This window comes from Leptopilina boulardi, unplaced genomic scaffold (assembly GCF_019393585.1).
Source record: "Leptopilina boulardi isolate dan_hultmark-lab unplaced genomic scaffold, ZJU_Lbou_2.1 LbouV2_392, whole genome shotgun sequence".
NCBI lineage: Eukaryota > Metazoa > Arthropoda > Insecta > Hymenoptera > Figitidae > Leptopilina > Leptopilina boulardi.
This window is the reverse complement of record NW_026137965.1, coordinates 4898730-4920064: the sequence shown is the minus strand read 5'-3', so window position 1 is coordinate 4920064 and position 21335 is coordinate 4898730. Positions and strand designations below refer to the sequence as shown.

The 21335-nt window shown below is 26.0% G+C and overlaps 1 protein-coding gene across 1 annotated transcript in view; it reads left to right on the top strand.

Moving 5' to 3' along the window:
* Positions 1–303: 303 nt before the first annotated feature.
* The window catches only part of LOC127288555 (iroquois-class homeodomain protein IRX-3-like), a 46466-nt gene continuing 25434 nt past the window's right edge, over positions 304–21335 (top strand). Inside the window, exon 1 of the mRNA XM_051316071.1 lies at positions 304–1641. Within this exon, the coding sequence (XP_051172028.1) occupies positions 1603–1641 (39 nt within the window). The 5' untranslated portion in view covers positions 304–1602. The remainder of the gene's footprint in view (positions 1642–21335) is intronic.

The window sequence follows — 21335 nt, the reverse complement described above, 5'->3', positions numbered from 1 at the left end:
TAAAAATTAAAAATCTCAACATGGAAAAAAGAGAAGAATTTTTTCAAGAAGAAGGTAATATTGAACAAACTACAGGAAAGAAGGTCGCCGTCGGCTAAACTTTTTTGAAATTGAACTAAAATTGTCGTGTAGTTTTTGTCATTAACCCCCCCCCCACCCCGTCTACATTCTCTCTCTCTCTGACAAAATCTTGAGAAACAGTAAAAGTGGGGATAGACAAGGGATGTGGCTGGTCAGGCCAACTCACCATATTTTATTGTCGCGTTTTGCCGGTGCTAACCGATGTCGTGTGCTGACTGAAAACGCGCATACATATAATACAAAACTGAAGAGAAAGGGAGAGCGCGACAACATAAAGAGAAAATAGAGAGGGGAGAGAGAGAGAGAGAGTAAAACGTGAAGCATGGAGGTGGCACCCGATCCCCACCCCGTCGAATTCTGGACCCTCCCATCTGACAGAAGAGGGCAAACCATCTCGACAAAAATCAGCCCCTTTTCCCAGGAAGGAAAAGAACAACGACGACAACTGCCACCTCCACTTACTACCACCATCATTGGCAGTTTCTCTCTCTCTCTCTCTCTCTCTTTCCTACCGATCAGGAAATTTAGGTTCTTTGGATTCTCTTATACTATGGTGGCAACGTGCGAGAGAAGCAACATACCACGAACCCTACCAAGTGTCCGATTGCCGCGCCGCCCCCTTTACGAGGGGGAAAAAAAAAAAAAAAAAAACTTCACAAGAGGGAGCCAACGAAAGAAAGAGAGGGAATGACTACTACTGGACATCAGAAAGAGAAACTAGAGAGTGAGAGAGAGAAACACAAGTGCCACCGCGTTACACGCCGCGCCACGGTCGACAACGAGCCACGCCAGTTTGTACTTGGCGCCCTTCACGAGAGTCTCCAACCGGAGGTTGCTCTCCCGAGAAATATCCGACGGCAGCCAAAAACAAATCGCGTGTTTTGAAAAAAAAAAAAAACTGTGACTATTTCTAAATATCAACGAAAATTTCTAATCTGCGCACACGCTTTTCTTTCCTCTCTTTCTCACTCATCTTCTCCCTCTCTCTTTCCTACCTAACCCCCTCCCTCTCTTCGTCATTCACTCTCTCTCTCTCTTCTCGCCGGAGGCCGGACTGAATTCCGTCGAAAAGAAACGGAGGACGATAGTCGCGACCGATCATAGCTGGCGCGTCGATCGGATCAGCCCAGGGACTCACAAAGGGGACTCCACCCGACAATTTACAGTCTCAAAAATCCCTAAGAGTGTCAAACATTTTTTTTAGTGAATCCTGTGTTCTCCAAATTTGGAGAAAAAAAAAAAACAGTGATTTTTGTGTTGGAAAAATAATGTGTGCCGGAAAGTACTAATTGGATAGATATATATATATATATGGGCCACCTGTTTTGTGAATGTATTGCATTAGTGAATCTCAGTGGAACTGCGCAGACAAATATATAAGTGACCCTTGTTTTTGTTTTCCATTTTGTTTTCATTTTTTTCTTTGTGATTAGTGTTTGTGATTAAAAGAGATATTGATCAAGTGGAACAATGATTGCGTAGCGGTTTTAGAACATCACGGCCCTGAGAGGCCGACACATCATGTCACAGTTCTCCTTCAGAGGATCACCAAATTTACAGGTTAGTTGTGATCGATAAATAGGTTAGAGGATTACTAAAATGCGTGCGAGACAAGTTGTAATGGAAATTTTGATGATTCATTAATTATTATATATCAGTGCTTCGAATAGTTTGATTTTAAAATCTTTATAGGGTTTCAAATATCTGCGTAGCTGTATATGATTTTAAAATCTGCGATATAGTTTTTAAATCTGTATGGCTTTTAAAATCTGTAACTGTATGATTTCAAAATCTGTATAGCTGTTTGATTTTAAAATCTGTAGCTGTATGATTTCAAAATCTGTAACTGATTGTTTTTTAAAATCAGTATTAGCTATATGATTAAAAAATCTGTATGGTTTCAAAAATCTGTAGCTGTACGGTTCCAAATTCTGTAGCTGTATTATTTATATTCAAAATCTGTTGCATATCGTTTCAAAATCTGTATGGTTTCAAAAATCTGTAACTGTATTATTTCAAATCCGTATCTGTTTGATTTTAAAATCTGTTGGATATAGTTTCAAAATCTGTATATGGTTTCAAAAATCTGTAGCTGTACGGTTCCAAATTATGTAGCTGTATTATTTCAAAATCTGTTGAATATCGTTCCGAAATCTGTATGGTTTCAAAAATCTGTAATATGATTTTAAACTTTGTAGCTGTATGGTTCCAAAATCTGTAGCTGTACGGTTCCAAATTCTGTAGCTGTAATTTATTTCAAAATCTGTTGAATATCGTTTCGAAATCTGTATGGTTTCAAAAATCTGTAATATGATTTTTAGCTGTATGGTACCAAAATCTGTAGCTGTATATGGTTTCAAAATCTGTAGCTGTATTATTTCAAAATCCCGTATCTGTTTGATTTGAAAATCTGTTGGATATAGTTTCAAAATCTGTATATGGTTTCAAAAATCTGTAGCTGTATATATGGTTTCGAAATCTGTATATGGTTTGAAAAATCTGTAACTGTATATATGATTTCATAAATCTGCAGCTACACGATTTCAAAATCTATATAGCTGCGCATAAAATTGTACAGAATTTTGAAGATTTGGATCATATCGTATATAAATCCACAATATTTAGAAAGTTGTGATAAAATCACATGACTGCAATCTCAGTAACAGATTTATTATTCTCTAACTGTATCGGAGGTCCTTTCACTTAATGTTAAATTATGCAGCCAACAGTTTGTATTCGAAATTTCTGTTACAAAACCAAATCCTTCGAATTTATCAACTGTCAATTTAAACCAAAATCGATTTTGAAAAAGTCAGTTTGAACTACAAAAGGCAATATATGAAATACAAAAGTCAATTTGAAACAAATCTTTGAAAATGTTTTTACAAATGTCAGTTTGAGCTACAAATGGTAGTTTTCTATAAAAACTCGAATGCTTAAAATTTTTTTCAAAAACTACTTTTTTCGGTAATAATATTCAAATAATGCCAAAATACAAACAAATTGTCACGAGACACAAAATATTTCATTACTTAATCGACCAACTTAAGAAACAGAGTGAAAGTATATATAAATACATGAATGTTAAAATGAAAATTATGTGGGCTTAACTTCTTAATCTCCAACTTGGTGTAAGTACATACACACGAAAGACTCTGATTTCGTGCCGACGCAGCGCGAGTATATATAATGTTGATGTCAAGTTGAGATTATAAAGAAAATTAAAGTGCACGCAAACTGCAAATAATAGTTGCAAGAAATAAAGTCCGATGAACAAAATTTTGTACTTTCTATCATCACACATCAATCTCCTTTTTGATTATAAAGTTTTACTGCAAATATGCATTATCAGAAAAAAATTCCGTTTAACATAATAAAGCACACTCAACTTACTTTAAAAAAAAAAAAAAAAAACCCGCAAATTTACTAAATAGAAGTAGTTTTAAATGTCGTGGAAAAAAAAGGTGAAATAATTTTTGTGGCTTTCTTTATTAGATATCAAGGCTAATAACACAATTAACATGAAATGTTTGGCGTTGAATCAAAATTTGTTGAAACATTGCGAAAATCAGTGACCCGTTGGCAAACCTGAGGTTGGAAACCACGTGTCCTGACATGTTGCATAGGTAGACATACATATATGTATACAGTTTGCACATACCCAGGTATAGTGCACTCTGGGAGTGTATATATATATGTATGTATATATATATATATATATGTATTGGCTCACCTATAAAGCCACGCAGTGCTCGTTTCAAAATGGATGAAGCGTGCCGCTTAGTCCAATAATTACGTCCAACCATGAATGCTTCACCGAGAACATAACAAGGGAGATTTATATATGTACTTTTCCCTTTGGACGCGTGTTACTAAAAAGTAAAAAAGTCACTTTCTACAAAAGCGTATAAAATCATGTCATTATACACTTTATTATACATATAGAGATAAATATCTCACTTTTTTACCTATTGCAATTTTTGTTCTCAAAAAAAAAAAAATTCTGAATTTTTAATATATATTTAGTTTTATTTTTTCTTTAAAGATAAACGTGAAAATCTGAATTTGAAAACAGTATCTTTTTTAGGATTCTGTTTTAGAGAAAGATAGAAGAAATTAACGCTGGATAAATTTTGCGGGTAATTTTAACCAATGCTAATTCGCATATAGATGAACTGGAAAAATTGTATGGTCCAAAAAATCAAATGTTTCGTTATAGTACAACCAAACTTTGGTTAGTCTAACCAAATAATTCGGTTGGCACAACCAAAGTTTGGTTGTACCAAACATTTTTATAACAATAGGATAAAATTTGTTGTGCAGTTAATTTTTTTATAGCGATTTTGGGGTAAAATTTCTTTTTTTTCTATATGAAATATTAAAAAGCAATAAAAATTAATACAAAAAAATTTGGATTCAAATAATCCGTTACTTGAGTATTAGCCAAATAAATATATATTTACTCAGATCAAATAATTATATTTTTGGTACTAAATAATAGTTAATTTATTGAACTGAATAATTAATTTCTATAATTGAACCAATAATTTCTGTACTTGAAACAAATATACCATTTTAATTAACTCAATAATTATTTGATACAAATAAATATTCATTTATGATAATAAGTATATAACTGATTATTTGAATCAAATAAATTTTCCTTCTGTGTAAGAATTTAATTGTATTTTATGACCTAAAAATATTTTATATAAAGATATACTTTTTGTGGCATATTTATAGAGTCTTTTTTAGATAAAGATTTAAATATTTAGATGGATTTTTTAAATATCTTTGGTGGATTAAAACGTTGCATCTTCATTTTAATCGATTTTTGAAAATAATACTTGACAATTTCAGTTTTAAGATTAGGTTATAATTAAATTTCAGATTGTAAAATAATTTTTTTATTTTTTACTATATGTACTGAAAAATTAATGTTTCGTGATTAAAAATTAATTTCGTGACCGTTAACGTATTACATGCATTTTGCGGGATAAAATATATATATAAAGAACTTTTAATTCAGTAATTTATTATTAAAGTAAGTTTTAATAAATTATATTCCCTCTTAAATTGAAAATTAGTGAGAACTAGTTTACTATTTTAAATTAGTAAAAATTTCTACTAATTTTTAGTTATTTTTCACTAAAACTTTAGTAAAAAATATATCACTTAATCGAATACTGCTAATAATGATAATAATAATAGTAAAATTATACTAAAACAATATTTCTAATAATATACAGTACTAGTAATAATATATTACTAAAAATTTCTATTTATTTTTTAGTCATTTTTTACTAAAACTTTAATAAAAAAATATAACTAACTAAAAAACGTACTGCTAATAATAATAATAGTAATAGTAAAATAGTACTAAAATAGTACTAAAATAGTACTAAAATAGTACTAAACTTATAATAAAATAATACTACTATAATAATACTAAAGATTAGTGAAAATTTCTTCTTATTTTTTAGTAATGAAAAAATTTAGTAAAAAAATTATTACTAAATCGAATAATAATTCTTTACTAAAAATTAGTAGAAATTTTCATAAATTTGATATAGTAAACGAATTCTCTCTAATTCAAATTTAAAGAGTATACTAATTTTTTTTTCGCTAATATTTTTTTAAAAATGAAATTAACAACTACATAAATTTTAAACACATGTATACGTAAAAAATATACGCTCCAGTTCTTTGTTACAAATCGCAAATAAATATTGAATTTTTCATGTTTACAAGTTCATACAAATGAAATTTAAATATCTTTGATAATAATTACATATATATATATATATATATATATATATATATATATGTACTTAAAAGTTCAAATACATTTATATTATAAATATAATCATTAATGAACGGACAAATTTGTACTAGTTAGTCTTTCTTTCTCTCTTTTTTCATTAGCCAAGAGGCAAATTTAAATTTCGAATGTATATTGGCAATGCCTTTATAATGAACCGGTATTTTCAATGGTATGTAACAAACTGTATGTTTTGCGTCCATTGAAACCAGTCAAACAGAGTGTACGTAAGGGCTTGTAGAACTTGTAAACTTATCGTTAATGACTATCGAACGTCTGTACATTTTTATTATCTCCGGATGTATGGGCAAATGAGTGATAAGAAAAATGAATATACGTTAATGTATATATGACAAGAAAAAAAAAATTTTTTTTTTATAAGAGAATATAATAAGTAACAAAATGCCTTTTAAACCATATATCAACTTCATGTGCTTGATTATGTATATATATTTTATATATATAGTGAGAATTAAAATTTGTTTGTAATGATTTTGGTTGAAACATCCAAATTTTTGTTGAATTAACTAAATTTTGTTTGAAACAACTAAATTTTGCCTGTAACAACCAAATTTTTGTTGGATTAACTAAATTTTGTTTGAAACAATTAAATTTTGCCTGTAACAACCAAATTTTGGTTGAATTAACTAAATTTTGTTTGAAGCAATCAAATTTTTGTTTAATCAACCAAATTTTGCCTGTAACAACCAAATTTTGGTTGAATTAACTAAATTTTGTTTGAAACAATCAAATTTTTTTTAACTAACCAAATTTTTGTAGAAACAATCAAATTTTGGTTAAATTAACTAAATTTTGTTTACAACAATCAAATTTTGCCTGTAAAAACCAAATTTTTGTTGAATTAACCAAATTTTGGTTGAATTAACAAAATTTTGTTTAAAACAATCAAATTTTGCCTGTAACAACCAAACTTTGGTTGAATTAACTAAATTTTGTTTGAAACAATCAAATTTTTATTTAATCAACCAAATTTTGGTTGAATTAACTAAATTTTATTTGAAGCAATCAAATTTTTGTTTAATCAACCAAATTTTGCCTGTAACAACCAAATTTTGGTTGAATTAACTAAATTTTGTTTGAAACAATCAAATTTTTTTTAACCAACCAAATTTTTGTAGAAACAATCAAATTTTGGTTAAATTAACTAAATTTTGTTTACAACAATCAAATTTTGCCTGTAACAACCAAATTTTTGTTGAATTAACCAAATTTTGGTTGAATTAACAAAATTTTGTTTAAAACAATCAAATTTTGCCTGTAACAACCAAACTTTGGTTGAATTAACTAAATTTTGTTTGAAACAATCAAATTTTTATTTAATCAACCAAATTTTGGTTGAATTAACTAAATTTTATTTGAAGCAATCAAATTTTTGTTTAATCAACCAAATTTTTGTTGAATCAACCAAATTTTGCCTGTAACAACCAAATTTTGGTTGAATTAACTAAATTTTGTTTAAAACAATCAAATTTTGCCTGTTACAACCAAATTTTTGTTGAATCAACCAAATTTTACATGTAACAACCAAATTTTTGTATAGAAACATAACCAATTTTTGGTTTAATCCACAAAAATTTTGCCTGTAACAAAAACAAATTTTTGTAGAATCAACTAAAGTTTGTTTAAAACAACCAGGTTTTTGTAGAAAGAATCAAAATTTTTTTTAATTGAAGAAACTAAAAATTTATTTGGCTTAATAAAATTCTTTCTTCAATTGAAACATTTATTACAATAAATCAATTTCAAATAAATATTTATTTTGAATCTGTTTTTGAATCAACCAAAATTTATTGCAATATGATTAACCAAACTTTTGGTTGAATAAACCAAAAGTTTATGTGTCTCAATATAATTCTTTTTTCAATCGTAAAATTTATTACAAATACACCACAGTCAAGTAAATATATTTTTTTTTTTTTGATTCATAAAAATGTTATTTTAATTAAACAAAATTTTATTTGAATCAATGAAAATTTTGTTAGAATTAAATAAAATTTTGTTAGAATCAAATAAAATTTTGTTTAAATCAAACAAAATTTTCATTGAAATAACAATAAAAATTTTATTAATATACAAAAAAAAAAAAATGTTTATATATATATATATATTTGGTTGAAAGAAAAATTTTTCTCCGACTTCTATTTTCAAGTTTGAGCAATTTTTACTTAAAATTAGAAACACACACACAGCACTCTTCGGCGAATTAATTTGCACTAATCCTTGTGTGTCAGTTCTATATTCTAATTGGAAATAATTTTTTGATCGTTTAGAATTTAAAATTGTGAATATTTTCAAAGCTCTCATATACTCTTTCATTTAATTTAAGCAGCGAGTTGAATTGCTTATCGAAAAACTACTTATCGATTGTCGTTTTGCTTTTTCTTTCTCTTCTTTTGCCCGTTCGTTTTATTCGCCACTAATTGGACGAATGCTTGCTAATGTCATTTGTCTCTCTGGCTTTCTCGCATATAGCAGAATATATATATATATATATACATATATACATGCGCGTCATTCTATTTTCGATTTTTACAACGTTTCTTTGTATATATACATCACATACTTGAAACAAAGATTAGATCGAAAGATTAAAATATATATATATATATATATATTTTTTTTTTCATAAATGTTGTACAATTTTAAAGATTCTTCTTTATATTCCTGTTTCGTGATATGTTTTATTTATATATCTATTTCGATTTAAATGTAAAGTGTATTTAAATTCTATAATATGTATAAAAGATAATAATTAATGAATAATGAATTTAAGGCATGATCATGCTTTCTGGCGGTTATACAGAGAGTGAAAGAATCAAAATCTCATTAATATACAGCCTACGCTATTAAAACGGTAGCGAGAGAGGCATAGTGTAAAAGACGTATATTATATATATACGTGTTGGAAGTTAGACCCATGTTTCTTTGATACATTGACTTAAACTCTCGAGATCACATTCGTTTTATCTATCAATTTCTATACTTGCGTTGATCGCCGTTGAACCGCGCCTTTAAATCAAGACGAGAAAATATCGCTAAGTGAATTAGCACTTGTGTAATAGTTGGAATTTTAATTGTGAGAACCGTCATTTATATACCTACTTTTTGCAATGGGGAATAATTAAAAAAAAAAAAAAAAAAGGGAAATTAATAACAAATATCTAATAGGGAAATTGCAATAATTTTTTTTATATAAATAAATAAATAAATAAAATAAACAAAATAAATAAATAAAAAAGAAATAAGTTCTGCAATAAGAAAAATTACTGGTAATTTTTACTATAATAAATATATAAGTATATTTTTACAATGTAGTCAAAAGTTTACTTTAGTTTAGTAAAAATTATTATTATTTAAATTTAAAGTAGTAAAAATCATTAATTTTAATGCCTAAAATATTACTATTTGATTTAGTAATATTATTTTACTAAAATTTTAGCGAAAAATGACAAAATATTAATAAAAATTACTAATTTTAGCAAAATATTACAATTTCATTTAGTTGTATTTTATATTTACTAAATTTTTAGTCGAAAATTTCTACAAAATAGGTAGAAATTTTTACTAATCTTTAGTATTATTGGTAGTATTATTTTAGTATTATTATTAGCAGTATCCAAATTATTAATAGTTATTTTTACTAAATTTTTACCGAACAATGACTAAATATTAGTAAAAATTACTAATTTTAGTAAAATATTACTATTTCATTCAATTATATTTTATATTTACTAAATTTTTAGTACGAAATTCCTAAAAAAAAATAAGTAGAAATTTTCACTAATCTTTAGTATTATTAGTGGTATTATTATTAGTATATGGATTATTAAATGTTATTTTTACTAAAGGTTTAACGAAAAATTACTAAATATTAGTAAAAATCACTAATTTTAATAAAATATTAGCCTAATATCTTCATTTATAATAAAATATTATCATTTCATTTAGTAATACTCTACTTTTACTAAATTTTTAGTAAACAATTTCTGAAAAAAAATTAGAAATTCAGACCAAAGTTTAGTTTTATTAGTATAGTATACTTTTTTTTAGTATTATTACTCGCAGTCTCCGAATTAGTAATATTTTCTTACTAAAATTTTAGTAACATATTATTATTTCAAATTTTACTATTTGATACAGTAATATGTTTTATTTTTAGTAAAATTTTAGTCAAAAATACGACTAAAAATAATTAATAATTAGTCAACGAATTCTCATCAATACAAATTTATCTAAATCTATAAATGAATCGAAATTAGTCAGTTTTGACTAATTCAACTGCGCCAATTCGTTCATTAAATGAATTTGTAACCGTTTTGACTAATTCGTAGTCAAAAATTACTATAATTGTTATAGTAGAAAACTGCTAATTTTGAAACTACTAATTCTAAAACTTCTTAAATGAATAAATTAGTAATTTTCTACTATCCAAATTTTTAGTAAAAAATTACTATTTGATAGTGTTAAACTAATAATTAGTAGCAAACTATAGTGATAAATTACTAATTGTAGAAAACTACTAATTCGGTTTAGTAAAGCTGCTATTTTAATTAGTAAACTTTAATAAATAAATTAGTAGTTTTCTACTAATTACACTTAAAAAAATGATTTGGTATTAAAAACCAAACATTTGGTTGGTATTTAAGCAACCAAATTTTTTTTTGTTGAATCAACACAATTTTGGTTGTCCCGCAATCAAACTTTAGTTAGGACAACAAAAATCCTTTTTTTCTAATTTTGGTTGTGTCAAACAAATTTTGATTGAGACAATTAAAATTTTGTTGATTCAAGAAAAAAATTTTGGTTGCTTATAAATACCAACAAAATGTTTGGTTGTCAATACCAAACCCTTTTTTCAGTGCGTATAGTAGTTTTTTAATATAAATTATAGTAATTTTTACTAAAAATTAGTATTTTTGACTAAAACTTAGTATTTTTGACTAAAATTTAGTAATTTTGACTAAAAATTACTCAAAACGGTTACTAATTCCCAGTCAAAAATAAGTAATTAATATAGTAGAAAACTAATAAATTATTTAGTAATGCTACTATTTTAGTTAGTAATCTTTAATAAACAAATTAGTAATGTTCTACTAAATAGTATAGTTTTCTACTATAAAAATTACGCATTTTCTACTAAAATATTACTAATTTTCGACTAAAAATTTGATAAAAAAAATTTACTAATTCCTTTAATAAACAAATCGGCGCAGTTGAATTAGTAAAAAGTAACTAATTTAGATTTGAAGGATTTGGAGAGTTTATTATATATTATATATTGTATATTATATATTGTATATTATATATTATATATTGTATATTATATATTGTATATTATATATTATATATTATGTAGTGTTTATGATGCAAGCATTGTAAAATGATTCGTGCGTGTCATTTAAGACAGGAATCATCATCATCATCGTTATATATATATTTTCATTGACAAGTATGTGTGTGTGTAAAAAATTATGAATGGCCATAACGTAATAATGCAAGGTGTCGTCGTATAGGTTATATAGTTGGAATATATACAATTTACCGGTGTATATAGTAAGTGTCGGCAGTTAACGCTATTTCGCTCTCTCGCTGACTCGGCATGGTACTTGATCCACACGCTGACTCAGATCCGCCCTCATCCTCCCTTTACACCCTCCTTCCTCTTTTACAATTTCTCATCTGATTCTCACCTTCTCGCGCTAAACCACCTTTATATATATAAACCAGCTTTTTTACTTTATGTACGCGATGATATTTCTCTTTACATACAAAATTACTTAAACATGCATAATATAATCATAATATATATGTAAAAAAATATATATATAAATTTTTTTATATTCACATTGATTATTATTTATTTTATATATTATACATAAATCTTCGCATAAAATTACCTAAATAATAATTTAATTCTGTATATAATAATAATAATAATAATAAGAATAATAATATAATTTAATAACAATAATTTATATTATTGTGGAAAAATTATCAATTAGCGTTTTCATATTATCTGTTAAAGAAAAATGATTATGATCAGCTTTTAGCTATATATATGCAAAAATGTGACATTTTATCAGATGAAGTTATATGTTTTTATTGGTTATATAGTGTAACTGCGCGTATGTTAATGCAATCACAAAATAGCTAGACTAATTGACTTTTACAGTTTATTAAAAATATATTAAACATGTGTCTGTGTGTATATGTTACAAAGTAGTTAACATTATTCGTTTTTTTTCATATAATACTTTATGAATTAATATCAAATTTTAATTAAGTTTTTCACACGCGCGGTAAAAATGTGTTTTCCATTTTTTTTTAACTCTCCGGATATATATAATAAAGTTGACAGTTGGCCTTAATATCTTAGCGCGGTTTTAAATTCCTCTCTATATAAGCGTAAAACTTTTTTTTTTTTTTTTTAAATTTTTAAATTAACAGAATTTAAAAAAATTCTGTTATTATAAAATAATAACAAATTTTTTGTCTTTGAATTAGAATTTTCTTTATTTTATAAAATAATACTAGTTTCTTTCATATATGAAAGAAATACAATAAGTATATATATATATATATAATTTTACAAAACGTTTATGTAAAATTATTAACTTTTCCCTATTAAACAATGTTTCATGATTTGAAAGATTATATATTTAGTATATACTGAGTAATATATAGCGGAATTGTTCAATAGCAAATAAGCGCCATTGTTTTTGATCCTTAACTTATCGCGAACATAGAAAGAAATTTCAGTATTTGCTTGCGTCAGAATATATACGCGGAATATATAAATCAATATATATAAAATAAATATTGATTATAAATCTATAAATGTCTTCTCTGATAGAAATCATGGTACTTTTTTCGAAATAAAAATAATAATAACAATAAGGATAATAATAATAATAATAATAATAGGTAATAATAATAATAATACTAAAAATAATAATATTTTATGAATATTTATTATATGTGACGCTCCACAGTGAAAGTGACCTTAGCGGCGAAAAAATTTTTAGATTATAGGTTTAATGATAGTTTGTTCATTACAAATAAAAAATTTGTTTGATTCAAAGAAATTATTTTGTTAATTTTTTTTTTTTTTTTTATTATTTTCTATATTAACCAAATTATTAACTGAACAATACACGTAATCGAATAGGCAATGATATTCGATTAAATGGAACAAACACCTAAACATAACCTAAAATTTGTCTGACTAAACATAACCTAAAATTTGTTTGACTTAACATAACCTAAAATTTGTTTAACTTAACGTAACCCTAAAATTTGTTTAACTAAACGTAACCTAAAATTTATTTACTAAACATAACCTAAAATTTATTTTGACTAAACATAATCTAACATTTATTTGCAGTTAAGGTCCCTTTCACCGTAAAGCGTTACATATAATAAATCTCCGTCAATAAATGTATACATATATATACAATTTCCATTTAAATTGGAAAAAATATATAAATCTTCTTTTTGAATATAAAAATGGAAAAATTATTACTGACGATGGGGGTAGTTTATAAATAACATATTTCACAAATATCTCTGCGGTTGGGAATTGGAAAAGTATAAATATATAAGTGAATGACTATACGTATATATACTAAATACATATAAGGATGGTCCATCAATCTGGGCAGAAGTCAATATTGACTTGGTTGGGCCTCGTTGCAAAGAGGGCATTATCGGTATACACGCACGTATTTTATATATATATATAGAGAGAGAGGGACCCGGTCCCTTTCACCTTTTAGTCGTTCGGGACACGCGTGACAAATGCTCCAAATGCAAACATTGGTGCATCTGTGTCTACAGGGCATAACCTATAATCTCACTAGATCCTCTTTCGTATTTGTATGTGCATATTCCAGATCCTACAGCTCAGAACTCGACCTCCAAAGTCTCATATGGATTAAATTCCACCGTTTAAGCTCAAATGCGATTTAACCCACCCCATTATATTATTATACATATATTAGATATTTATATGTCTTTTGTTTCATTTTTCATATTATGTTCTTATTTCCCACCGCGATGTCAAAACATCTATAAATCATTTATTTTTTAATTTTTATTAATTTTTTAAGACGATTTTTCAAATTTCCATTTGAAAAAATTTCTTTTTATATACCTATATCAATTAACAAAAATTCTCATTCAATTGAATTTTAATTTGGCCGAATTATTATTTGTACGAATTTGAATTTGTTTGAATTTTTATTTGTACGAATTTTTAATTGATAGAATTTTGATTTGTCCGAATTTTGGAGGCGTTAAATTTTTATTTGTCCCAATTTTTAATCGATATAATTTTGAAGGTGCCAAATTTTAATTTGTCCGAATTTTTAAGGTGCCGATTTTGAATTTGTCCGAATTTTAATTTGTCCAAATTTTGAAGGCGCCTAATTTTTATTTGTCCCAATTTTTAATTGATAGAATTTTGAAGGCGCCGAATTTTTATTTGTCCGAATTTTTAAGGTTCCGAATTTAAATTTGTTCGAATTTTTATTTGTACGAATTTTGAAGGCGCCGAATTTTAATTTGTCCATATTTTGAAGGCGCCTAATTTTTATTTGTCCCAATTTTTAATTGATAGAATTTTGAAGGCGCCTAATTTTTATTTGTCCGAATTTTAATTTGTCCGAATTTTGAAGGTGCCGAATTTTTATTTATATGAATTTTTAATTGATAGAATTTTTGCGACGCCGATTTTTAATTTATCCGAATTTTTAATTGATAGAATTTTTAAGGCGTCCAATTTTTCATTTTATCCGAAATTACAAACGTCCGAACAGACGCAATCGACAGAAAGATTTTGGCTCCAATTTTTCAAAAATTGCCCAATCACGATTTTCTTGATAATTTGTAATTGGTAAATTTTTTGAAAAAATTGCGCCAAAATCTTTCTGTCATTTGTCTGTTGGGCCGTTTTTAATTTCGGATAAATGAAAATTCGGCGCTTACAAAATTTTATCAATTAAAAATTTGTACTAATAAAAATTTGTACAAATAAAAATTCGAACAAATTAAAATTCTGTGAATAGAAATTACTGTTAAAAAATGAAATGAAAAAAAGTGCAAAGTATGTTTATATATCTTTATACGCCAATTCATGCACATTATTAAAAAAAAAAAAAAACCAATAAACGCAAAAAAAAGGTGAATAAAAAAAGAACAATTAGTATATGTAATCAATTTGTGTGTGCTTTGTGAAAAATTTAAATATCTGTCGATTCTAAAAATGAATCATGAAATAGATGGAGTAGTATAGTATTTCTTTTATATATATATATATAGTATAGGCTAGGCGCGAGCATCGATGTTGATATATAAAATACAAGCGCAGGCAAGTTTTTCTTGATGATCGATCATTCACGTTGAACGAGCCAAACGTGGCAATATTAGTTTTTCGAAGGTTGGCATTAAGATGATGCTCTTTTATATTCAACTCAAGACTCGTTTATATTTTTCGAGATGTATAATTTTTCCTATACAAGTTCCTAGGTGTTATTGCATTTTAACCGCGCGCGCCGCGCAACAGTTGCGGTCATCGATACTAATTAGGCTTTCACGTGTTTCTGTATTTGTTTTATAATTAAATTCTGTTCATGTTTTTCACATATACATATACATTTTATTCATGTTTGCGAATAGAATAGAGTCTATTGTATATTATATACGTATTTATATATAAAAGTCGCAATAATTGCGTTCATTTTTTACTATATGCGACTTTGTTGTATATATACAACTCGTTTTCCTTCGTATAGCGACGCGAGAGTTTATCATTTTACGCATGTCAGTGGTTATAATGCCTTCTAACATTTCATTAGCATACACATTACTTCCTGTGGTGTTTTTGGTCATATGTATATATGTATTGATCATAATAACATATGTATAAATAAGATACCACTAATACTACTAATACTACAAATACTACAAATACTACTAATACTACCAATACTAATACTACAAATACTACTAATACTACCAATACTAATACTATAATACTACCAATACTACCAATACTAATACTATAATACTACTACTAATACTACTACTAATATTACCAATACTACCAATAGTAATACTATAATACTACTACTACTAATACTACTATAGCAATATTAGTAGTATCAGTAGTAGTATTAATATTAGTACTAGTAGTGGTATTAGAAGTATCAGTGGTAGTATTAGTGTTAGTAGTAGTAACTTCTACCAATACTACTACTGATACTACTAATATTACTACTAATACTAATACTATAATACAACTACCAATACTAATACTATAATACTACTGCTACTAATACTACTACTAATACCACCAATAGTAATACTATAATTAATACTACTACTACTAATACTACTATACCAATATTAGTAGTATCAGTAGTAGTATTGGTAGTAGTATTAATATTAGTACTAGTAGTAGTATTAGTAGTATCAGTGGTAGTATTAGTGTTAGTAATAGTAACTGCTACCAATACTACTACTGATACAACTAATGTTACTACTAATACTTCTACTGATACTGCTAATTCTACTACTAGTACTAATACTACTAATACTACTACTAGTACTAATACTACTACTAACACTGCTACTAATACAGTTACTAATACTACTACTAGTACTATTGCTAACACTACTACTCTAATTCTAAAATTAGTGAAAATTTTGACTAATTTTTAATAGTTTTTTTTTTATTAAATTTTAATAAAAGAATATTATTAAATAAACTAATAACATTTTACTAAAAATATTTTAAATTTTTCTAATTTGAATTAGTGAACGAATTCTTTACTATTTCAAATTTAGAGAGCTGTTATCAAATGATATTTATCCGTACAGCTAAACTGGATTTAGCGGTTAAAACTTAGAAATAGATTTTTATGAATAATTATTCCTTCCAATATAACAAATATTTGGTTTCAATTTATTATTATTATTATTATTATTATTATTATTATTATTATTTACTTGGTACAATATTTATTGTTTGTATTTTTTCGATTGCCACAATGTTTTGTCATTATGTGGAAGGAAATTGTTTATTCTTAATTTTTGATGATTTAATAAAGTATTTATGACATTTGTGCAATATTTTTTTTTTTTGTTTTGAGTTTATTTAAATCTTTCGTAAACTTTTAGTATTTTTTGTTTTGTTTACTTTCTTTTTTTTAATGTTTACTTCTAATTTCTAATTGGATATTTCTTTGAGAATTTTCCAGCTATATGTTTTTACCCAAAAAAAAAAAAAAAAAAAATGCGAGACATATGCATTCAAACTAAAATAGCTTTTCACATCCCGAGGGGAATTTGAGGGAGAAAATCACATATATATTCTTTTCTTGCTTTTTTTTTTTTTTTTTTTGAGAAAAGACCAATTTGAAAAGTGGAGTCCTCTGAAAAATCGACCACTCTTTTTCTCTTTAAAGTGTTTTCGGATATTTCCTTCTCTGATCCTTTTTATATATATTGTATATACGAGCTACCTTTTTTTGTATATCTAGAGCAAAAGTATAAAGCTCAAAGCGCAGCTGTATGCTTCAAAACAACGTATACAGCATTCTGGTTTTATGCACTTCGACACGATATACCATGTGTGCTTCCTCTTTGAGAAGGGGCAATTAGCAGCACCAAGAAACAAACAAGCAAATGTATACGAGCTAATGCGTCGATATATATCGGAGAGAGCTATATACTCACGTGAATAATAATTATTGCTTTCTGGGTTTGCTCAATGTGCCACAGCTAGTGGTTGTTGATATTACCATGCAACACTGCTATGTGAGAGTGATATAGTTGCTGGTTCGCTATCGCGCGGCTCTGATGCGATCTTTCATACGTTATAAGTCAGCTCTCGACACTCTCTCTCTCTCTCTCTTATCTTCTTTTTTTCCTATTTCTTCTTTTTTCTATTTTTTATTTTTGTCTTCTTCTTCTCTTTATATTTCTTCTATTTCTTCTTTTTCCTTCTATTTTTTTGTCACCTTTTTATATTTCTTCTATTTCTTCTTTTTCCTTCTATTTTTTTGGTCACCTTTTTAGATTTCTTCTATTTCTTCTTTTTTTTCTTTGTTTTTTCTTTCTTGCATTTACTTCTTTTTTATATTCCTTATTTTTTCTATTTTTCCTCTTTTGTCTTCTTCTTTTTTTTTCATATTTCTTCTATTTTTTCTTCTTCTTTTTTGTATTCTTCTTCCTTGCATTTTCTTCTTTTTATATTTATTCTTATTGTCTTCTTACATTTCTTCTGTTTTCTCTTTTGTATTTTTTTATCTTCAATTTCTTCTTTTGTATTATTCTTTCTGTTTTTTTTTCTTTTTTCTACTTTTTCTTCTTTTGTCTTCTATTACTTCGTTTTGCCCTTTTATACTTCTTCTTTTTTTCTTTATTCTTTATTCTCTTCTTTTTTCTATATCTTCTTTTTTCTCTTTCTTTTTAATCTTCTATTAAATAGATGTGTTGGCCAGTTTTTGATATCAAAAAATTATCCTAATTTTAAATGTCAATTTTGTAAGTATATGTTAAAATTCGTTTAAAAAGAAATTCGAATTTCAAAATTAATCATAATAATAATTCGGAAAAATTTAAATTCGGGTATATAATAATTTTGACAAATTTAAATTCGAGCAAATAATAACTCGGACAAATTCAAATTCGGGTAAATAATAATTCGGACAAATTTAAATTCGGATAAATAATATTTCGGAAAAATTTTATTTTGGGTAAATAATAATTCGGACAATTTTAAATTCGGGTAAATAATAATTCGGATAAATAATAATTTGGAAAAATTTTAATTCGAATAAATAATAATTCGGACAAATTTAAATTCGGGTATATAATAATTCAAAGAAATTTAAATTCGAGTAAATAATAATTCGGACAAATTTAAATTCGGGTATATAATAATTCGGAGAAATTTAAATTCGAGTAAATAATAATTCCGACAAATTTAAATTCGAGTCTTCATTTCTTTTAATTTCTTCTTTCTTGTATTTTTCTTCTTTTTTGTCCTTTTCTCCTTCCTTGTCTTCTTTTTCTGTATCTTCTTTTTGTTTTTCTTCAATTTCTTCTTTTTTTCTTTTTCTTCTATTTCTTCTTTTGTTTATTCCTCTATTTCTTCTTATTTTTTTTGTTTTTTCTTCTTCTTTTTCTCTTCTTTTTCTTCACTCTTTTTGTATATTCCATCGTCCGCCTTTTCCCAACTTTTTTTCTTCTTCTGGCTAAGCCTTGAATAATGGCCAAAGGGTCACTCGCAACACGCTTCGTCGTTTAACCTTCATACCGATCTTGAATGCTGAAATGCATTCCCGGCGGTTACCTTTTGTATTTCCGTGGTGGTAACGCACCTTCTGACTTTTTGCTGAGAAATTTTATCGCGTAACATCGCGCTATCGATCTTTTATATATATATATATATATATATATATATATATATATATATATATATATATATATATATACCTTTTTCTTATATAGAGAGAGAATCAAAAAAAAAAGGAGGAACAAAAAAAACTTACAAGTTTACTTACAATTGTGTTTTCTTTGATGAACACAAACATAAGGCTTCTTCACATTATTGATTTTCAAATTTTCAAGTTTGTATTTACCTAAATCCATATATATTACAAGAAAGTATAGGAAACTTTTTATTCTTTTTTAAACAAAACCTTTTGTGGTTTGCCAATTTGTAGAAGAAGCCTTCTTTTTTTTTTGTAACACTCTGTTACTAAAACCTTGTAAGCATGTTAAATCGCTTATTACGAGGTGTAAGCAATTTTAAAAATTAGAATTTTCAAGAAAAATTATTGACATTTCGAGTAATTGAGATTTGAAACTATTTTTGAAATTTTTAACATTTGGAATTTTTATTTTATCTTTTGGAATTTTTTGTCCTTTAAAATTATTTTTTGGAAGATTTGTCCTTTGGAATTATTGTTCATTAGAATTTTTTTTTTTTTTTTTTTTTGAAAGTATAATTCTTTGCAGAATTATTTTTGGAATTGTTGTCCTTTAGAATTTTTTTTTTTTTTTTTTGAAATTGTTGTCTTTTAGAGTTATTTTCCATCTGGAATTATTTGCCTGAATAAGAAACATAATATCCCGATTAAGAAGTTAATCAAAATCTATAAAATCGCAATCAAAAATTTTATTTAGTACATATTCAACAAGCTGTTTTATTATAGAAGAAATTTGCGTAAATTCTGTTTTAACCGCGCAACCTTCATTAAATTTATATAGTATGCTTCGTCAGATTATTATTATTATTATTATTATTATTATTATTATTATTATTATTATATGTATATTTAAAGTCAAATCAAATCTTGGTTAATCATTTGCTTAAAAACCACTTTCAAAAACCATTAAATATGGCCAACACCACCTTTTACAGTGATTTTTCGATTTTATATATATAGCTTCACTTTTTTTTTAATCATTATCAAAATCTTCATTACATCTATCTTCATAAACTTATAATTTTATTTCTCAACTATATAACTTCTGATTTAACCTGAAATTCAACATAAATAATTAAGAGAATATATATATATATATATATATATACTTTAATGCACAACTTTTTGATTGCGTTTATATATATATATATGTGTGTGTGACGACTAATAAGAAAATACTTAGTAGTTTTATGGACTCTAAAAAGCGAGTAATATATATATATATATAATTCTTGAATCGTAAAAAATTAATTATTACAAAATAATCAATGGTAATTTATGAAAATAATATGGTTAAATAATATAACGATTCAAATATGTTGGCTAGTTTTTAATATCAAATAATTATCCTAATTTTAAATGTCAATTTTGTAAGTATATGTTATAAAATTCGTTTAAAAAGAAATTCGAATTTCAAAATTAATCATAATAATAATTCGGAAAAATTTTAATTCGGCTAAATATAATAATTTGGACAAATTTAAATTTGAGTAAATAATAACTGGGACAAATTCAAATTCGGGTAAATAATAATTCGAACAAACATAAATTTGGATAAATAATATTTCGGAGAAATTTAATTTCGGGTAAATAATAATTCGGACAATTTTAAATTCGGATAAATAAAAATTTGGAAAAATTTTAATTCGCGAAAATAATATTCGTACAAATTTAAATTCGAGTAAATAATAACTCGGACAAATTCAAATTCGGGTAAATAATAACTCGGACAAATTCAAATTCGGGTAAATAATAATTCGGACAAATAATATTTTGGAAAAATTTTAATTCGAGTAAATAATAATTCGGAGAAATTTAAATTCGAGCAAATAATAACTCGGACAAATTTAAATTCGAGTAAATAATAACTCGGACAAATTCAAATTCGGGTAAATAAGAATTCGGACAAACTTAAA